General features: G+C 32.8%; 1 protein-coding gene across 1 annotated transcript in view; it reads left to right on the top strand.

The window, feature by feature from the left end:
• Positions 1-15,346: 15,346 nt before the first annotated feature.
• The window catches only part of LOC106099939 (putative inorganic phosphate cotransporter), a 7,729-nt gene continuing 1,816 nt past the window's right edge, over positions 15,347-21,259 (top strand). The window contains exons 1-5 of the mRNA XM_013278632.1: positions 15,347-15,538; positions 18,611-18,741; positions 19,900-20,079; positions 20,921-21,059; positions 21,157-21,246. Coding sequence (XP_013134086.1) covers positions 15,475-15,538; positions 18,611-18,741; positions 19,900-20,079; positions 20,921-21,059; positions 21,157-21,246 — 604 coding nt within the window. The 5' untranslated portion in view covers positions 15,347-15,474. The remainder of the gene's footprint in view (positions 15,539-18,610; positions 18,742-19,899; positions 20,080-20,920; positions 21,060-21,156; positions 21,247-21,259) is intronic.

A 21,259-nucleotide genomic window follows, 5' to 3' on the forward strand; every position in this document is an offset into this window, starting at 1 on the left:
AGCATGCAAATGAATCTCGTTTCTAATAAACCTCAGTCCGCTCCACAAAGGCAAAGGGTTGCGCAATCTTTATCTGGCGGCCGCGGCCGTGTAAGCCCTCCATTATTCAGAACCCTATTAGCTGAAAGTGGTTTCCTAAAGTTTCACTTAAATTTTCTTTTGTTCCAACATAAACCTATGCTAATTCTGCGACCCTAGTGGAGTCAGCGACAATATTGTAAATTACATTTCATACGTTAGACTAGAGAACATAAAGACTGTTAAATATTATGATATTCTCTGCTTTTTGCAACAGTAGTATAGCCCACTTTAACATTTTCATACGAAGTATTAGCTCGCCCGGTGCAAGAGCACGACCATACAGAAGACAGGCATGAAGTGGAAACAAGCGTTTCCTCTGATTAGTGTAATAGAAACCTCATTTTAGTACTTTTCCCCTCTCCATCTTTCGGTAGTAGAAGTGCGCAGTGGTTCAGACTGGTTTTTAATTGATTTGTTATTCAAAGGGCTGTCTGGATTACAGATGGATTTATTAAGACAACGGCAATCCATGTAATGGAATTGAATAATTTATTGTTTCATTATTTATTGGTAACAAGATTTTTGGGATGAAATTTCTATTCGTAAAGACTTACTGGTAAATTTAAATAGGAGTTTAGTAGGACCTAATAAAGATTGTAAATTATAAATGAACCTAATAATTAGTAATCCTGAATTACTGTATTTATATTCTGTTTGTAAAGCTTAATAAGATATTTAATAAAGAGGAAACAAAAACCAGTACAAATGGCGGTATGTATTTTATTTCTACGTCCCTTACCTAATGGTTTTCCGATGCGTTCATGTGATAAAATAAAAATAATGATTCTGGATGTTTGTTTTTGTAACGATGTTTGAGTACGTTAACGTAAATTCTAAAACAATATTTTACCTATAGACCAGTACAGAGAGCGAGTGCATTTTTTGTAGTAAATATGTCTGTAGCTAGTTTCATATGGTACTGCCTAGTATACGTTAATGTTAAAAGTTTTAATATGCATTTTGCCTATTTTCGAATAGGCAAAATGCATATTAAAACTTTGCTTTGCTTTTGCCTATTCGAAAATAGGCAAAATGCATATTAAAACTTTTAAAACCTTTAAAATACCGAAGTATTTCCTTACTTAGATTTTATTGATTTAGGCTTGTTCCGTCCTAAACAAATATCATGCGAAGCGACAAATTGATCAAATAAAAAGCAGAAACGCTTACCTCAAGTGTTAAAAAGCATTCGACGAAAATGCTCGTAAGGGATAATTTGACACACTACGTAAACTGTATTTATGAGAATAAGATATAAAAGACGACATACAATTAGAGTAATCCATCAAAAAGAGCCATCAAATTTCAGCGCTTTCTAGCGCCGGAATAAGCAAATTTCAAATACTAATCTATCTTATGTCCACAATGCTGCTAATATGTGGCACATAATAATAAAAAATGTGAATATTATTCAGTCAACTGGCAAGAAAAACCGTCGTCAGATTTATTTCTCGCTACATTTTTGTACAGCGTCGCACAAATGAGAAATGTTTGTCATTAAGGTGACGGTAATTTACGCAAATTATACCTGCGACTGCCGACTGACTCCCTCTCTTTCTTAGTCTTTATCTCTTTCTCTCTCTCTCTACACCACCGGGCTTGAATTAGAATAAAAAAATTATATAATATTTTACCTCAACATTCTTCAAAGAAAATTAATGTAAGTCTGAGTACCGGTATCAGCGCTGCGCACTGGCTGAGATTTTTAGACTAGCAATTCGTACACATATGACGCAACTTTCTGCCCGCCGCCCTACCCTAAGGCCTGGGCCCTGTCCTTACAGTAAATAAACATTAGGTACGATGTTCAAATACGACTTATCTACAGTATATTTTCTGACCTCTACATCAGATTTTTTTCAGCAAGAGGCCTGTATCTAATTCACCAACATATCGATATGATGGGCTGTATGATAAACATCTATGTATTTTTGCGGCACAATCTGCGCAAGTTATTTCCCGCGGCGGCGTAGCGGCCGGAAAATGAGTTTTGTTCAACAACAACTTTCATATTCGCGATAGAAACTGCTCTGCCAATGTTAATCTTCTATAAAAAGCCTTTTAAGATGTCTATCAAATAAAGTATATAAAAATCTTACTGTCCTCAACGCGCTTATAAAAAAGGCTACAACGAAACTTGTTCATTTATTACAAGAAGGGAACCTAAGATCACAATTGTTTATCAGCTTTGTTACTGTTTTATATGGGCTAATATAAAAACGGTAAACATTACCAGACTCAGAAAAGAATTCAGTAACTGTGGATTAACCGGCACAGCCATCGGCTATACCATATTATAAAATTATTCCTCCCATCTCCGTTGATACGCAAATTGCAATGTACTTTTATGACGCAATACAAAGACCTTGTTTTATGTCATAAGGCGCTTGTTAAAGTCACGTATTAGATCATAAAATGTAGGGACAATTTGTAACAATGTTTCATTAAATCATAATAATTTTCGCAAAATATTTTATTAAACAGAACGATGAAAGTCCATATTCTTAAAGCACTTTCTAAGTCGATATTCTACAATTCGTACTTCACTTTTTCACCACAATCAATTTATTTTTAAAATTTTATCCGTGAAAGGCATAAAGTAATGAAACAATATAATAATTCAATAGACATTTTGCTTGGATTTTGTGTCGCTTATCGTAATGGAGGCTCCCGGGAGAATTATTGCGAAGAACAATGTTTTACTTTAGTCTCTTATCAAATAACAAAATATATTTCACATGTAAGATTAACTCAAGTTACTGGTTACATAACTTTGTATAAATGCTGTTCTAGATTTAACTTAACTAAATTGTACATTATTCTGTAAATAAATGTACTATTTAGTGGCGCCATCTTCTGGAAAACTATTTACATTAAAAAGCTTATTAAGTAAACTAATATGTATGACGTGGCATGTCTGGGCCGTAATGAAGCGGCCGCTATGCTCAGTCACTGGCGTTATTAAGTCTTCATAACATTAAACTTAATTGCAACTATCTATACTTGTTACTTAACTTACAACTAGTACGAGTATATAAAATCAGAGGTTTTAGGTAACAAGCAAGCATTTATAAAAATAAGTATCTACTAAATTGTCATCAAATAAAATTCAGTTTTGAGAGTCACACAAGATTGTTTTATTTAATACGTTTCTAGAGTGGGCACTTTATCAGCATTGATATCTTTTTCATTTTATGATAAATAAATATGCTTATTCGTTAACAAACAGTGTTCAAGTGCAGTGACCTCTGCACTCGCGGCGCGGCACTAAACCGTGCGTGTACTATAAATAGCGACGCAGCCTTCGTCACACGGAGTGACGTCATCTGACGACACAGTCTCGCCGCGGATAAGTTAGAGCACGCGCACACCTCAAACTAAACTATCGCACGACTATTAAAAATCTCACATTCTATAATATAAATCTCACATTTTTTGTACTAGCTGTTCCCGTGCGACTTCATTCGCATAAAATTATGAAAATTTTATTGTTTACATTTGTCAAATTACGGCAATTTTGCTTCCTCGACGATGGCAGCAACTTATGGTCTCTTTACCGCATAAGGGTTTTTATCCAAAATAAGTCTAATGGCGTGAAAATATATAGCCTAAAGCGTAACGTAAGTGTAGGGCTTTTTATTAAAAATGGGTTATCAAAAATATGCTGTAACTGCTGACATCTTAGGCAAAAAAGAAGTGTGCGTTTACGCTTTATTGTAATAGTATAGATTAGTTTATATGGAGGTACAAACTCAATTTTTAGATGTGCAACTAGACAGTTGAATGGGCTGAAACAATCGACAATCGCACATCAGTTGTGCGATATTTTAGTCAAAGGTGTGCGCCTGTTTATTACGTGACATAGTCTTTTACACGAGCAACACTCAATGGTGATGGAGGGAAATAAAATTTAGGATAGATGTAGAGATCTAAGAAGAAAGTGCGGTTATTTCCTGGTTCCTCTATTAAAAACAACAAGTTTTACGATAGTTATAAGTACAACGTTATTGATTGTGATTTATCTCATAATAAATTACTTCGGTAGCTTAACAATGTAAATGTCAAAACAATATGCAACAAAAACTTACAATCATTAGTAAAATGTAACAGTCGATTGCTTTGGACATAATTTACTCAATGCCAAAATGTTCCGTTGGAATTAATTGGCTTTCGTAGTAATATTTCCTTGTTTAAATTTCGACTAAATAAGTCTATAATTACTGTGATTATTGTAAGAGTTTTAAATTAGACCGAAACTTTAATAATATGAAGTTATTTTTAGATACTTATGTAAATGAATTATAAAGTACAATTGCTTAAGAAGCCTATCCGACTAATAATTGCGCACGCTTAAAACTAAGTTACCTATAAAAGGAAATGACATTTAAGGTAAAATCAGCAAAAATCTTTATCAACCAAACCTAGTTCTAGCCATAAATCTATCTTAATAAATCTTAGTTCGTATCCCGAGGCTGAGGTTTATAATTAACTTGTATGGGGACAATGGAGGTCGTCACGTCGTCGTGTCGCACGCGGCGCGGACTGCCCACTGAAGGAACGGGAAAACTCCTCCGGAACTAAACGCGTCCGGAACGTCTCTTGTTTGCTAATGCGTGCGCTAGACTAGATAAAAATTATAACAATATCTTCCACGAAATAGGACAATGTTAAAAATTAACATAAAGTTAGTTTATTCCGTTTACAGGATTAGAATTCAGTGAAACTCAAATTGCGTTATGTTCCAAAATATGTGCCCATGACTTCTTTCGCGTGGATATAAAAAAAAAAACTGAGATAGTCGCCTATGTATTTTCCAGTTTAAGTTTTTGATAAAAATATCCAAATGTCATCAAGATCCGTTTAATACATAGTAACTAATAAACCTTAATCTATCATTCCAAACTTTCACGTTTATAAAGTAACATTCTCTATGTTCTCTTAAACTAACTTATTGATGACGTTTGATTTCGTTTTTTTCTCAATTTCAAGTTATTTAATTCCGTTAAAAACTTAATTATCGAAATTTTTCGTCAACATTTTGTCATTGTAAATTCATTGAATCACAAAATTCGGAATTCTCACGTTGCATCAATAATATTAATGAGATTAGCTGCGTGCCTTCGTCACGTACGCCATAATACAACGCTACTTAGGATGTAACATTTAAATAACTTGACGGCACTTAAGTAAGCGTAATTTTCATGACGCTTAGAACCGTCTAAATTAAAGATTCTAGTGAAAAATTACTTACGATTCTTTCTTTTTTAGAAAGGATTCCTAAACCATACGTGATGTACCCACCCCAGTTAAAGATGACGTCAGCGCTTGCATTAATATTCAACCACCAACTTAATCGGATTTTAGATTCTAAACCATTTTCCTACATTAATGTTTCTTATTTCCTCGTCTATTAGAATTGCGGACACCTATAGGGAAACTCCTAATGATGACTGAACAATGGGGGTCAAAATAACAACCATATTATTGACTGTTTATAACAACTTCCGCTTATATCTTCCTAATATAAATGGTTATAATTAATTTACGTACTTCCGCGTCAAATTAACCCTTTTACTACCGACTTTTGATAATAAAAGTGTATTTGTTTATCCTGTTGATAATAGAAATTGTACTTTAACTTTTATAGCGTGCAATAAAAACATTGTTAATAGATTACAATAGTTTATTATATTATATATATCAGTGTTTCAAAAATTTATCCTTAAAATAACTTTTAGTTGTAGATTATGCCAAAGTGAACACAAACTGGACGCGCAAATTACGCACTATTCTTTGTGTCTCAGGTTTGGTCTCAGACTGGGTGAGTTTTATTTTTGCTGTCTAGACCTTCACTGGTTAATGTGTCGATAGTCACTTGTCAAGATGTCTATTGACCTTTCAAGGGCGTTAGTCTTTTCATACAACACCTTTAATAGTTATATTGAAAATGCAAGCGCCTAATAAACAAGAATAGCAAGCAGTAAGAATTATTTATGGCTTTAATTCGGATGCAAGCTTCTTTATACAGATTGAAAAATATTTGAAACAAATGAAAGTTACTTATGTGTAAACATATACTGTCTACTGTCGTTACTGTTGTTGTTGTTGTTATTTTTCTATGTATGTCGTGTAAACCTATAATTAGGACAAATTATCTGCATGTTACTTATTGTATTGTGTAAAAATGTATGTGTTATAATTTTGTCCTGTTGGTTTATCTTAATAAATAAAAAAAAAAAAATTAAATACGTTAAAAATATTATAATGTGCGCGCGTATTTTACTTGTTTTCTTATTTTTCTCTTACTTAATTCATATTTAAGTTAATAAATGAGTAGCATTATTTTATTTTCTTCAATGTAGGATATTAATTCCTTACTGTATAATTGGTTTGTTACTTTAGTGTTTGTAAAGAGTCAATGAGAATGCAGAATGAGGATGTAATTGAAACATTAATCAAACTCCGATACTGGTACAGTGGTGCACTGCGCCTGGGCTATTAAATTAAGTAACCTTGTGCAAAAATAGTTAAACAAAAAGAGAGTAAATATAGCGAGTACTAGCTCCTAACCCTGAATATTTGAACATTACTTGATTAAACAACTTTTTTAATTACAACTTAATATTAAATCAATTACTTATTTATTCCGATGACTAAAAAGAAAATAAAAAATGTAAGAACATGTCTGTAAAGTTTTAGTCTAGTATAGTTTTATACAATTTACTTATAAATAAATATGTATCGATTAGATTTGTTATAGACGATTAGGCAGTGGGCAGTTGTTAAAGACGGTGGGCAACGGACGACGTGCAGTGGGCAGTGGGCGACGGGCAGTGGGCAACGGGCAGTGGGCACGGAACTAGCGACGCGATCCATAACATTCAATGCTATCGGCCGCGACGCCGCCACATATCCGATCGGATGTAAACAAACCTGTGCACAGCGCGACAATCAAGTTTATCACGTAACGCAAACAAATATTAACATTACCGCCTTGAAAATAAGAATCAATTTCCTTTGCATTTATCTCCAATAGAACTGCGATACAACGTACAGCGAGGAGAATAGTTGTAAAATAAGGAAAAAATCGATTAAACAACTCTGATATCTATTGTTGATTGTAATTAAGGCAGAATTGCCGTGTGCAGGTGTGTACAGCTGTTAGCAGGTGTATTGGGGTATGAAATGTTGCAGTGGACAGATATATAACGCGTAGTGAGGCGAGCGGGCGCGCATTGCCGACCGCGCGGCGTTCGCTTCCTGCTTGCTCCCCAAGGCGCCAACCTTGAAGATATATGTCTAGTGGACTGCACTACTACACATACGAATTGAAACGTTCAATACACGTCCGAAATCTGTGAACCGTGCTTGACTATTAACTTAATTTCCGAATTGTGTTATACTTTTTTAAATTATTTTTTTTTTTATAAAATGGGTGTCAGTGACGTGAACGAAGCCTCTGCGGCTAAGCCCGGTGAGTTGTTTTTATTTTATTTTATACATTAAAATTTAAAACCAAGATTAATTCCTCGGACCATAAACACATATTTTTTATTATTATATGATAACCAAAGAAAACACTCCTGTTTTTTAAACGTCCTTGTGATAAATTTATTTTTTCTAACATTTTGCATAAAAGGATTAAATACTTTGTACGAATACAAAGGTTTATAACTAGGTTATTTAATTACATATTAGTATATATTGCAGAAAAATCGTTTACATAAAATAATTTAGCTCATACCAGGTAAATCATAAAAAGAGATAGTGCCCTATAATAATAAAATCCTGCGAAGATTTTTTCACATATAAAATAGAAAAGTTATTTGCCAGGTTGGAAATCGAATCTTTGACTATAAGATTACGTGACAAGCACTAAGCCTGCGATGTCTTTACTTAATATCTTTTCGCCAAAAAGCCATATTTGCAAATCGAAACTTATCTCCTTATTTATTTGAGTACTAGTAATATTATAATTTAGAAAGATATTATAATAAAAAAAAATGCGACCTAAACAATAATTAGGCAATTATAAATCCAAACAGATTCTAATTCCTTCTCATAGTCTATAGAAAAAACAGACTACAATATGTTTACTAACATGTTTTATGTCAGTGAAAATACACTCTCAATAGATTATAACATTGACATTGTAAATTAAAGTAAATTTTACGACATATTTAGAACAATCTTCTAAACATCTAATAACCAAAGTCGCGGTAAAACCGTTTGTGACACAACCTAAAGTTAAAAAAAAAAAACATATCGACGAATTGAGTACCTCCTTCTTTTCGGAAGTCGGTCAAAAATTGAGGTAATACTAGACTTCAAAATTGTAATAAACCGCACGAATTAAGTTATAAATGATTGCAAAACCTTATGCATAAAGCGAAGACGTAAGTTAATAGATAAATTGTCATAAACAAAACATAGGTTTCAAGTATTATCTGATAAGTTTTTACAAACTGGTAGCTAATGAAGTGTTTAGATACCACAACTATACAAGTAGATGGTCATTACTATGTTTATTTAGGATTGAAATTAAATATTATTTCATGCGAAATACGAGTACTATAAAATTAGTCTAGACAATAGTTTAGTCTTTAAGCATATTGTAAATAAAAGGTAATAGAATTCTTGAATCTACCGAAACGGAAAGCGACCGCTGCCCATAAACATCCGCAATCGCAGATGCGTTCCCTACCCTTCATTGACGGAGGAGACGCACATAAAGAGCACATTAATAATGTTTCTCGATTTACGTAACGAAATTCAACAATATATTTAATATTTAATTAACTTATAACGCTCTTGTTGCAACAAGACATATGCTTTACGTGGGTACAAAAGAAAACAGCCGCCTTGTATTTCTGTCAAGTGTAGACCTTTTATAAAAACAAATAGTAATCGAGATTTAGTTCTGATGACGTCACGATGACTTAACGCGTCCTTAATTGCTTAATAGACTATTGTAGTAGATCAGTACAGCAAGCAGTAACGTCTGTATGAAGCCAGCCTCGCTTTAAACTTACTCTGTGGCTACTGCCATTTATGGGTCTTCGTATTTCGTAAGGAATAGTAATGTAGTAAATTAATCACAAGCTAGGCAATTAATCAATGGTTTATTGAATTATGTTTTCAGTTTCACAATTTCCGCGTTAGCTTTATTGTTCAGAGTCTACACTTTAACATATTCTATCACAATTGTGTACTAGATGTTGAAATCGAGGCTTTAATTGACTCATTTACTTAATTGTTTTACAAATTAAAATTATATCTCAATGGTTATCAACCTTGAAATAGATAGATTTCGTAGATAACCATTAAATAGGTATCAAATCTTCGATTTAACCAATCTGACCATTTCTAAATATATTTTTCCATGACAAGAAAAAACCTTACGTCATATTAAAAATATATAATCTATGATATTTTCTTTGTTCAGAAACTTTAGACAAAATATTTTTTTTAGGTTGAAATCCGAAATTTAATGTCATAAACCATGTTTTTATTTTTTTGACATAACAACGGTATCCGCACATCCGCAGGACACCGTTACTAAAGGTTTAGGCAACAGGTTCCTTTTTATCTCCGGTCGTAAAAATTGCCGCGCGTGCTGCCATCTCTCCGCACAAAATAACAAATATATTGCATAATAAAAATATATTCTTTATCCGAAATTAAATTGCCCGAATGTTTTATGTCAGTTCGTACTTGTAAGTTAATTTTATTACATCGTTAAATTGATAATAAATTATGTTTTACAAACTTTTGTAGAGTCAATAACCTCAAAAGGTTTTGGTTTTACGATATCTTAATTAAAAATGGCATTACACAAAGTCCCTAGATAAGAAGTGTAAAGATATGTTTTCTTATCCCTTTGTTGATGTTTTCATTTTATTTTAATTGAATTTAAGCTTATACAACATTGACAAGAATGGCAATAGTTTACAATGCGCGAAATGTAATTGATAAGAACAATGGTGCGGGCGAGTGCCGCCAGGTGTCGCCACTGAATGGCTGACGTCACACCACTCGCTTTCACAACACACCATATAGCAATAAAGTAAAATAAAAATCTACCTATAGAAGAAGAAAATTTAAATGTATTCATAAAAGCATATTACATAATTCCGATGCTCGGCGCATCCTTGTTGATATAATGAATGTCATATAATTGTAACAAAAACTCATTAAGGCATGGGAGAGAAATCGAAGAATTATCTAATCGTCTTCATTATAATCGCTAGAAGCACTATTCTAGTATTTTCTTACATGCACTTGATAACGAAAAGGATACAAGATAACTGTAATAAATATTTCCCATTTATATGAATAGTGCTATGTTTGGTTTAACTCCATTTAAATTTGTGTCAAACGATTTGAGTATTTATTTACAACACTACTAAAGATTATAATATCGAAACAAACATAAAGATATACATATTTCACCAATCCATTTAATGAGCCAGCTAAAAAAATCAATTCGTTTAAGTGTTTTTTATTTAATAAATAAGTTATGGCTTATGGGGCCTGCAAGGAAAGTCCTCCTTTATGGCCGGCAATGCATTTGCGGTTCCCTTGGCCTTGCAGAAGTCCATGACCGTCTCAAAGTATTAGGCGATCCGCTGCTCGTTTGCTCCCTTCTACTATAAAAAGTAATCGTTACTGAATTATGCAATACATACTGTGTTTAATAATTTTATCATTAATGACTATATTACGTCTGCAGGATTCAGTTATTGTTACAAGGCAACATCAGAGGCAGTTTAGGAACGTGCGCTCACTATTGACTAAACTATCTAAACTATCGCACAACTGATGTGCGATTGTCTATTGTTTCTCAGCCAATTCAACTGTTTAGTTGCACAACTAACAATCGAGAAGTGTACGCACCTTCATATAAGCTCATAGGAAACAAAGCGCGAATAAACAGTTGTTTCATAGGTTAGTCGAAGTTGTGAGAACGCTCTAAGATAACACAATGACACATTTTATATGATGTCTTAACGACACCAATGTTAGCTTAATTGTTTGTTTTTATTATGTTTTTTGTAATATTTTGTATGCCACCATATAAGTAGTAGATAAGTACTATAGATTTAAATTTACATTCAAGCATCAAGAAATATTAACTTTAAATATGCTAAGAATGTATTCAAATAATAAAATGTGGTATTTTGGAGACCACATTTCTCGATTGCGTGAATACTTGCAAGCTGCAGTATTAAAATAAGTTAATTATTAAGATCTGTATTCCTAAGAATTCATGAGTACTTATTATTTAAATTTCACACAAAACAGCTTTATCAAGTAATAGCGGGAAATATTGTTACAGTCCGAATAATGGTTTACATAACAATTGAAATTCGGTAAACTTGTTCCCGCGCGAACTAAACGTAATGCGATTTTCCAATGCTGGCACTCGGGGAGGGGGTCATTTAAGGGTTGATACAAATGAAGCAAGCGAATAATTAAACTGAAACATAATCCTGAATATATACAAAGATCTTTATGTACAATGTAAAGAAGGTAGGTCACATAAAACAGTCGAATTTCGAAGTATCTCCGGTAACAAATTCCTATGAAATCTACTTTTAGTACGTAGCTTGAGTTGTCGATGTGTTTGTAAACGCCGCGTGTGTCCCCGCCCTTAGCGGTACAATTTGTAGTGAATCACATAATGCATGAATGCTTGATTGATTGGTTTTGGTATTGACGAGCAATTGATGGCGCTCCGGAAACGCGGGGAATACGTCACTACCGCTGACGCTGACGGACTGTTGTACAATTATTTCAATACAAAATTATTGAGATAAATCTTTATTGAAAGTTAAACATTAGAATACATTTACATAACAGAACAGTTAAATAATTTTTAACAGTTAAATTAATTGATGTTGTATATAATCTATAAAATGATGGAGAAATAATATATTAAATATTGATTTAGTTGACGACAACCAAAGATGTGTTAAAATTCAGTTAACAACGTATAAGGTATATAAGCGTATGTAGTTTTATTTAGCAATAAGACAATAATTAGAATGGGACTAACAACGTCACCTATGTTAAGAGACGCTATGAATATGTGAGTATCTTAACGCGTTTAATTTGAAACTAATTTGTCTGTAACGTAAATAATTTTTAACATTAGAAGACGCGGAAAAAATTTAGTTCTCGTAATATAATAAGTAACATCGCAAAGAACAGATTAATAACAAATGCACTAATGGATTTTGTAACATATTTTTTAAATAAAAGCCATGAGTAAGAAAATGTCGCCATTTCGACAGATAAGATCTTCGACCATCGAATAATTGTTTTCATCGAGCGGACGTTCTTGTAAAATCTGTTAATTGTTTAATCTTTACAGCCATTACAAAGTGTCGGAAGTGGAAGTGTTAGACAATATAAAATACATCACTCGCGCCCTTCACATCTATTGCAATAATAATTCGTGTGACTTGTAAATGATGATTAATTGGAAAGGAAATCATTGCTCGACAATTAGCAGTATTTATTCTTATTGTTTATTTAATTAGTCTCTTTGCGTTTGCCGCAAACTCTGTGAATAAATTAGATCACTTCTACAATTTCAAACTATAAAGCAAAGTTCTCTGCTTAACTTAGTTTCAGATGTTCAAATTAATAAAATAGCGATTAATTCTAAACTGCTTGAGTTTTACGAAGCACGTTTTGTTGTAAATCATGAACTGAAGTGTTTTAATCTTCATATAAAATAATCGCAGTGGTTTTACTATTAACAATAAAATGCTAAGATTCAAGGATTTTGTTAAGGATCAAGATAAAATGAATCTTTTTGAAATGACAAATAAAACAACATAGCTATAAGAGCTTTAGTTTTAGTTATTTTAATTTACTTCTTAGTTGTTAAAACATATATCTATGATTTTTAAACAAAAGTTTAGGCAATGTAAATGTAGTAAAAAAGTATCCTAATTTATAAATTCCAACTTTAGGTTTTAACTCCAAAACCGGGTATATTTTGTAGAGCTAATGACGATCTCTGGTTCTTTTATCTTTACGGTTAAAGTTTAGTTGTAAAATTGGAATGAGGGTATTATTAAAATTTCAGTAATGTCGACTATTACGCTTTTACATAAAAAGGGCATCCTAACAAGAGACCCATCGTGGTTCTATTTAGTTGGGTCTCTCTTGAAATTCTAATGCCTATTTACTCGAGCGTGAAATAGCCTCACTTGGTCAAACTCAACATCTGACTTCTATTAAAATTTAATAATTCGTATAATTAGGTTACATTATTATTTCAATTAAATGTAAACATAACAATAACAGTGAAGTTAGAACTTCAAGTTGTCAGAGATACAAATGTAACATACATTTTATAAAGTTCGCAGGATAATGTTAGGATTTTGCGAAGCATAATGTGTTTTCAGGTAATTCTAGTAATTTAAGAACGCCGTATGTGCGAAGTGATACATAAAAGTCATAAAATGTCACATCTTGCTTACGATTTAAATTCCTTTATCAAATTAAAAGAGCAATAAACATTCACTCAAAGTTGTCTTTTCATTTTATGGTGACTTTTATTACAACAAATTACTTCATTGTAAAGTCTAGTGGCTTTATTTTGCCTTTTTATTTACCATTGAAATAATTGAATTGTTAAGTTAATTGACCAAAATTTACGATCAGATTCGGTGAAGTTGAAACCTTAAATGAACACTAGATATATATGTTAATGACGCATTACAATTGCCGATAGTTTTAATCGCTTTTTCACTGTTTTATGATTCAAAAAATGAAAATAATTTCAATATGGAATGAAAATAACAATTTGCACAATTCGGTTGCTTACGTCACTGCACAGGAAGTGATGTATACGTTGTATTGTAGATACATTTAATGATAATCCATTGTAGCTGCCTCTTATCATACTGTGATTTCAATTTTACCTTTACAATGATGATTTAAATGTAATTTTAAATCACTTAGACCAAACATGAAGTTAAACTTCGGCATAGAAACACGATAGTCTAGGGGACAGCAGTCATTAATATAGTTTTGATTTTAACTAGTTTTCATATCTTTTTTACTATTTACGACTCACTTAGAAGAGGGAGGGAGCTCTTACCCTCTCCTGACAGCTAGGCATATATGATTTTTGAGTCTGAATAATTCAAATACATACATTTTCCTGACAAATTAATTAGTAACATTAGTAACTTCGCTATAATTTGAGACCTTATTTCTTTTTCCTTTGTATTAATTATGGCTTCTTTTGTTTTATATTACATCGCCAGCCAACAATAAATCACCTTCACATACATGTGCATAATAAATAGAAATTTCTAGTCAGCTGATCAAACAAGTACACACATTACTTTTAGCTACTTCTTTTAGCATTTTTATTTATGGATTTTAGTAATAATTAATAAGTAATTATTAAATAATCAGTTTTTTAACCGTAAGCTTAAGTGTGTCGGGAAATCTTCATTAAAAAAAAACAATAATAAAAAAATAACAATATCGTACTACTGATTATAATTATAATTGGTTCAATCTTTATTAATTGCATTATTATTGTGAGAAATTATGACTAAGTGATTAAAATGATACCTTTTCATAAAATTATACAAGAAATTTTCCTTCACAGGATTTTCCCTTTATATAAATTCACACTTATGTCACCAAAGTTATAAAGTACGTCATTTATTTCTTTCGCATTTTAACTTGGGAAAACTTTAGTTAAGTTAAAGTGTTGCTAAGCAGTGCGAACTGCACACAACTAGTTCAGAGTGGGTAAACTTAGATTGCTCTTACTAACACTTTTTAAATACGTGACTTTTAAACGCAGAATAAAGACTGGAATATAAGAAAGAATATAAAACTTAATAAGGTAAAAGTGATGTATTTTGTTATGCTTACGCTGAACATTGTATCTGATTTTTAGAATAAAACATGCACGAATTTACTTTCTAAAATATTAGTCCGCATTTATAACAAAAGTTTTATCCTCCCAGATATACGGCGACGAGCAAATAAATGAACGTATTTATCAAGCTTAAGACAATCCAAAACTACCTTAAATGCCTAATTTATTAGAGTTCTAATTCATTTCATTAAACTTTCTTCACATTTAATGCAGATAAATGGTATAGTAAATCATGCGCGTTATCCGTTATCAATGCGGTAAAATTAAAGCTATCCATAATCAGCCAAAATACGATAACAATAATTTCCTATATTATCATTTAAACGTATACAGTTTGGCCGCATGTCGCCGGGGTTTTGTGTTAAATCGTATGTGAATTACGCACCGAATATTCGAGTTTGTCTGATACTGAAGTTAAATATCAACATATAGATTTGGACTGTTTGAGTGAAAGGTCAAGAACATCCAGAAAAATGTTCATGTGGATTTTAATAGCGATTCTTGTCGTGCTGGCTTTAGTATGGTCTATGGACATGGGTAAGAATAACAAAGTCTTTGCATCTGAATAGATGAACTGTTAAATATAAGATAATCAAATGTAGCCAGACGAATAACCTCACCGATAGCCTACGAACTCAGTTAACAAGCGATGACTAAATAATGATTGTTTTACACGAAATTTCAACAGAAATTGTAGCAGAAAAAATGCTCGAATCGTAAGCTGTATTGATGAGAGTAGCGCAGTTAGTAATTATTCCTAATGCTATAATTGGATCCTCGGCGTTCGCCGCTCTGAATGCCAACTCTGTTCTTGAACTATTATTGTTTTATTATTTCATTATTAGATTTTTCACAAAATTGAAGCATTGTTATTAAGTTACTGTCTTTATTGTAGACTTTACAATATACAATTGTGTGTTATTTGATTGCGGTGAACAGAGTTAATGAGATAACATAATAATTATTAGATTATATTTTAATATATTCTCAGTCACGATCTATAAAGTGTCCACAGTTTATTTTCTAGTTCCTTAAGACGGGGATTTCCTTCAAGTCTATTATAGGAAATGTCTAAAATATATAACCTTGATTATTGTCCTAACAACGAAAACTACAATGGTAGATCAAGCCTTTATTGTACACAATGGTACTGATGACAACGATGCACTAGTGCGTGACGCGGCCGGAGACACGTTTTGTGTTTTCGAACGCGCGTTTAAGCCTCTTGTAAATCGAACTGAGGATTTATCACGAATATTTGTGTTTTTTTTTGTAACGTCACGACAAAATTTACATTACATTTGTGTACCGGATGTTAAGTACACCAACAAATATCATACAAATTTTACAACTGTCACGACCCATATTAGTGATAGACCCTCTGAACTTTTCTTTCTGTTATTTTTATCGGTGTTTTAACCGTCGGTGTAAAAGCGCGTTTTACCGCATCGTGTGTACGAGCTGTATGGAGCATCCATTCGTCTTGGTTTCGGGTTCGTGCGTCAACAGTCAGTGATAGGTCGTGGGCAGGCAGGACACGTTTTTATTGCACTATTATCTGTTTATATTCGATGTAAAGGACATTGGTATTGCTTTTATTCATCGTTAGTTTATTTGGTATCAATAAATTAAAACATGCCTGTCATACAGGAGAGTGAGCACACACAAGATGTATGTGGGGATTCCCTTTGTTAGTATTACTAGTATTATTTTCGCCATAGAGTTTCAATTGTTTTATCATGCATTTAATTGATTAGCTAATTATGTTTGTATTAGTATGTACACTTATCAACATACCAGTTATTATAAGTAAGAGTGTATCAAGGACGTATCGTAGATAAAAAAACTACTTTGTATAAGTCCAGTATGAGCTCTGCCCTTAGATCTTCTTTAGATCATCTAATAGCTCAATGGTGTTTGTTTTATATATCTACGAGTTTACACTGTTTAAACACCTGTATAAAAACATCGACGATATATTTAATTTTCAAAGATCATGAACGGAGTTCTCTTCTTGCGTTTTTCCTATGGAGGGTTTTCACAGTACACGCACGCAAGCTGAAACTAAAACCCCATAAAACAATGCATGTTTGATACATAAATTACAATGGACAATTACAAAGTGGCTTGCATTCATACGTACGAAATAATCTGCATTGATGTTTGCGATAAGCGACAAGTGTTCGCAATGAACACGATAGCCGCTACTCCGTGAGATTTGTAATCGCTGATAATTACACGAGCCCACTTCTCTCGATTGTTTGTACGATACAAAATAAAACTGTTCACTTACAACACGAAACTCTTGACACACATAAACGTCATTGAAACGTCATAACAAAAGCTAATCGTCTTTAACATGCAAATAGAAATTGTGAAATTGCAGGCACAACTTTTAACGTTTTAAACTAACCTCAAAATAGATTTAAAACAACTGTTACACTGTTCCATTTAAATCGATGGGCTTTAGTAAGATTAGAAATTGACTACCTATCCTTTTCATAAACCTTAAATCTTGAACCTACGTTAAATGAATGCTATAAAAATAAGTAAAATAAAATGTTTTCATGCAATTTCAATATTTCAAATTAACGACAATCTGAAAATAGCAACCTCAGAATTTAAAAGTGCTCTCGTTTACTCGTTGATGGTTTTTATTTTAAAGCTAATTTAAATGTTTCACGTTGAAAATACCAAACGGAAATTTTAATTGAGCAGTTAATTTGTAATTTTTGCAACATTTCAAGAGGTCACATTTTCCCTTTGAAAAGCGGCTGCGGAATTCTATTAATTTTTGGCTTTGAATTGTTAAAGCAATTTAATAGTCTCGTCAGAATTTAATAATGTAATGAGTTAGTTAAAATTATCCATAAACGAGTTTTAAGGTGTTTCTTTACTATTTATTTAAAATCTTTTCATAAATAAAACGTTTCATTAATCAAACATCATAGAGGCATAGAGTAATTATCGTAAATTACTTAACGTGTCAAAGAATAACAGCGATTCACAAAAAGTGTTAACAATGCAATAATTGTGATCAAATCATTAGCAAATTCTATGTGGTGGTCCATTACTAGTCGAGAGATACGAGAGAAGTCATCAACTCTCTAATAGACTTGTCACAAAAAAAAAAAACTAAACATTTACTAAAAGTAAAATAAAGCAAATAAATTTAAATTCTGTTATATTATAATTAGTGTAAAAAGCATTTCAAAATAGTTAATGGTGTCCTTAATTTGTAATGTTCATAGTTACTCTTGTTTCGTAAAAATAATGCAAATATTTTTACTTGTGACGCTTTACGACATAACCTTAAACAAAAACATTTACAAGAAATGTGTCAAGTATTGCAAAGTACAGACAAAACATTTGCCACTGAACACTTCTTATGTATTGTGTTCTTACAACACCTGCTTTTTGTTAACTTAAGTGCCTTAAGATGAAAAACTATGTTATTTAGGTTATATTAAGATAGCGTAATATATTTTTGAAACAGCTATCTATCAGAAATATAAAAAGTTTAAGTAGAATTGTCAATAAAAATAGCAACAGATGGCGCTGTTGTTAATATGTACGATACCAGTCTAAAATGTTTGTGTTTGTTTGCAGAGAGCTCTTTCGGGATGCGGCATCTGATCGTGTTTCTTCTGTTCGTGGCCACCACAGTGTCATACGCTACTCGTGTCAGCATGAGCGTTGCTATCGTTGCCATGACAACAGACAACGACTACGGACACCCTGTAAGTATCTAAAAAAAATAGAGAGAAAATCTAGCTGGTAATTGTACTTTTACTTAGCTTTCCACTACCTTATTAGAGTATTTTTCTTTTCCTTTAACTTTTTACTGTATCCGATAAATTAATTTAATCTTGCAACTATAATCTTATCGTTAATTTATACGCACTCTTCTCCTAAATAATTATGGTATTAAAATTGATATCAAATATTTCAATACAATGGATAAAATACTTGACGTCACTATTTCACCGGCGGAGCGATGTCAGAGCGCGATACAGTGCGACGTGACGCACATACGGAGCACACATTATCCCGCAGAGTAGACGCGGCGGCTGAATAGGCTTTGTTCTATCGACCGGCCCATTCAAACCGCGCAGGATTTAGAGGTCGACTCTACCTTATCGATATCGCTATTACAACTTTCTCGATAACTCTCACGCTTAACGCCAGGGCTGTAGTATTCTGTATTAATATTATAAAAAGGAAAGATTTGTATTTTTGGATTTTTTTATGTATTGAAATAATCTATAAATAATTGGGACCTTTTCAAAAATACTTTCATCATTACAATGCTACGTAATCACTGAGTAACATAAGCTAAATAGCTTATTTATTACTTTTAGTTATATAATTTCACGTGAACGAAGTCGCTAGCAACAGCTAGTCGTTTGTATAAATTAGGTAGATTAAAAGTATTTGATTTTGTTAAATGGTTTTTCAGAAATCATCTCAAACATTGAGGTATTTAGTGCTTATAATGGAATTGCGGTGACAATTTTATATTTCTCTTATGTATATTACGAATTTTATTGCAGAAATCTGACATGACTTTATAAAGTCAGTATTTCGAACTGCTTTTACATTTATCCATACAGGAAAACCAATAACTAAAGAATTTAGATAGCAATTTGTAGGCAGGGATTTCTTTCCACAATAGTAATATTGTCAACATCCTCCATATTTAACCCTCTTCACGGCGAGGACGTGGAGCACGAGGTGTGACGCCGATATAGAAAATTATGCTAAAAGAACTTTTTGCGGGCAGATCGTATCGGAAATCTTTGATAGATAAATCTGGTACACAATTTAAACTTGATTGAAAGAACAAATTTGTTAATGCTGATAAAAATAAGATTAATATATATTAATATTTGTTGCAGGTATTTAAATGGGAGAGAAGCGTTCAAGACACAATCTTGTCGTCGTTCTTCTGGGGTTACATCCTGCTGCAAATTCCCGCAGGGCTGCTCACCAGCCGCTTCGGGGGGAAAGTTTTCATCACCGTCGCTATGCTCGTCACCGGCCTCGTCAACTTGGTCACGCCTTTCGCTGCTACTAAAGTAATTTATTCTAATTACTAAATAACTAGTACTAATTGATTTAATTTTGCTGGTACTACGTTGAGTTAGTCCATGATACTAAAACGTGTTGGTTACATTGATATTATCTGAAAATCAACACGACCGTGGTTAATTTTATCATATCGTTGACGAAATTAAATTGACCGATAAAAAATAACACTAAAATTAGTTTATTAACTTCATGTAGAGACTAATGCATGTCATCAAAATTCTTCCAATTATATCAAAGACAAGAATAGCAAAACTTTGTACTTTAATATCTAGTAGTAAGAGGCGATATAAAGCTATTCCAGCATTACTTTGATGTTTAATATTTTACAATATATTATTCACATCTGTGTAAATTTACATAACAAAACTATTAGTCGCATGTTTTTGCATATTATTTAAACTATAGGACGCTTGGAGTTATAGCAGAGCATTGAGCAGCTTCTGTAGACAGATGGCACCACAACAAACTATAACGAAGCTTGTCGTGACGTCACACAGATGGAGACATGCTGACATCATTATTAAATATTTAAGATTAAATTAATGGAATTTTACAAGCACTAGACATCAAAGAATTTAACAAAGACTCTTAGAAAATTTTAGGAATAATTTAAACGATCCATTTATTTAATTTCAAAGCATTTATAGTCAAATATTTGAACAGTCGCTGAAATATTTTCATGAGAACATTAAATACCAAAAAATAATACTTTCTGGTTGGTAGTCATCAAACCGAGAGTCAGAGATGTATAACTATCAGGTTCTGGTTAAGTTTAAATTAGTGATAAGTAGACCGCTGGTTCGTAATAGAAACTGTACTGTATTTTAGGGTGATTGGATGGCGGTGTGCGCATGCCGCATCCTGATGGGTCTGTCTCAGGGGCTACTGTACCCCAGCCTGCACGGCCTGCTGGGACAATGGGCCCCCGCCGCTGAGCGCAGTCGGATGGGTACATTCGTCTATGCTGGTAAGTGGAACTTCTTTCTCTTTTTACACTCACAGTAGAATAGTTGTTCTCAGTCTGGTGGACTTAATTTTTAAACAAACCATTGTTTGTTAACCAGGTGCTCAACTGGGTACAATAATAGAGATGATGTTGGCGGGCGTGCTGTCGGCGGGCCCATGGGGCTGGCCCGCTGTTTTCTACGTGGCGGGCGCGTCTTGCCT

This window comes from Papilio polytes, unplaced genomic scaffold, assembly GCF_000836215.1.
Source record: "Papilio polytes unplaced genomic scaffold, Ppol_1.0 DF824091.1, whole genome shotgun sequence".
Lineage (NCBI taxonomy): Eukaryota > Metazoa > Arthropoda > Insecta > Lepidoptera > Papilionidae > Papilio > Papilio polytes.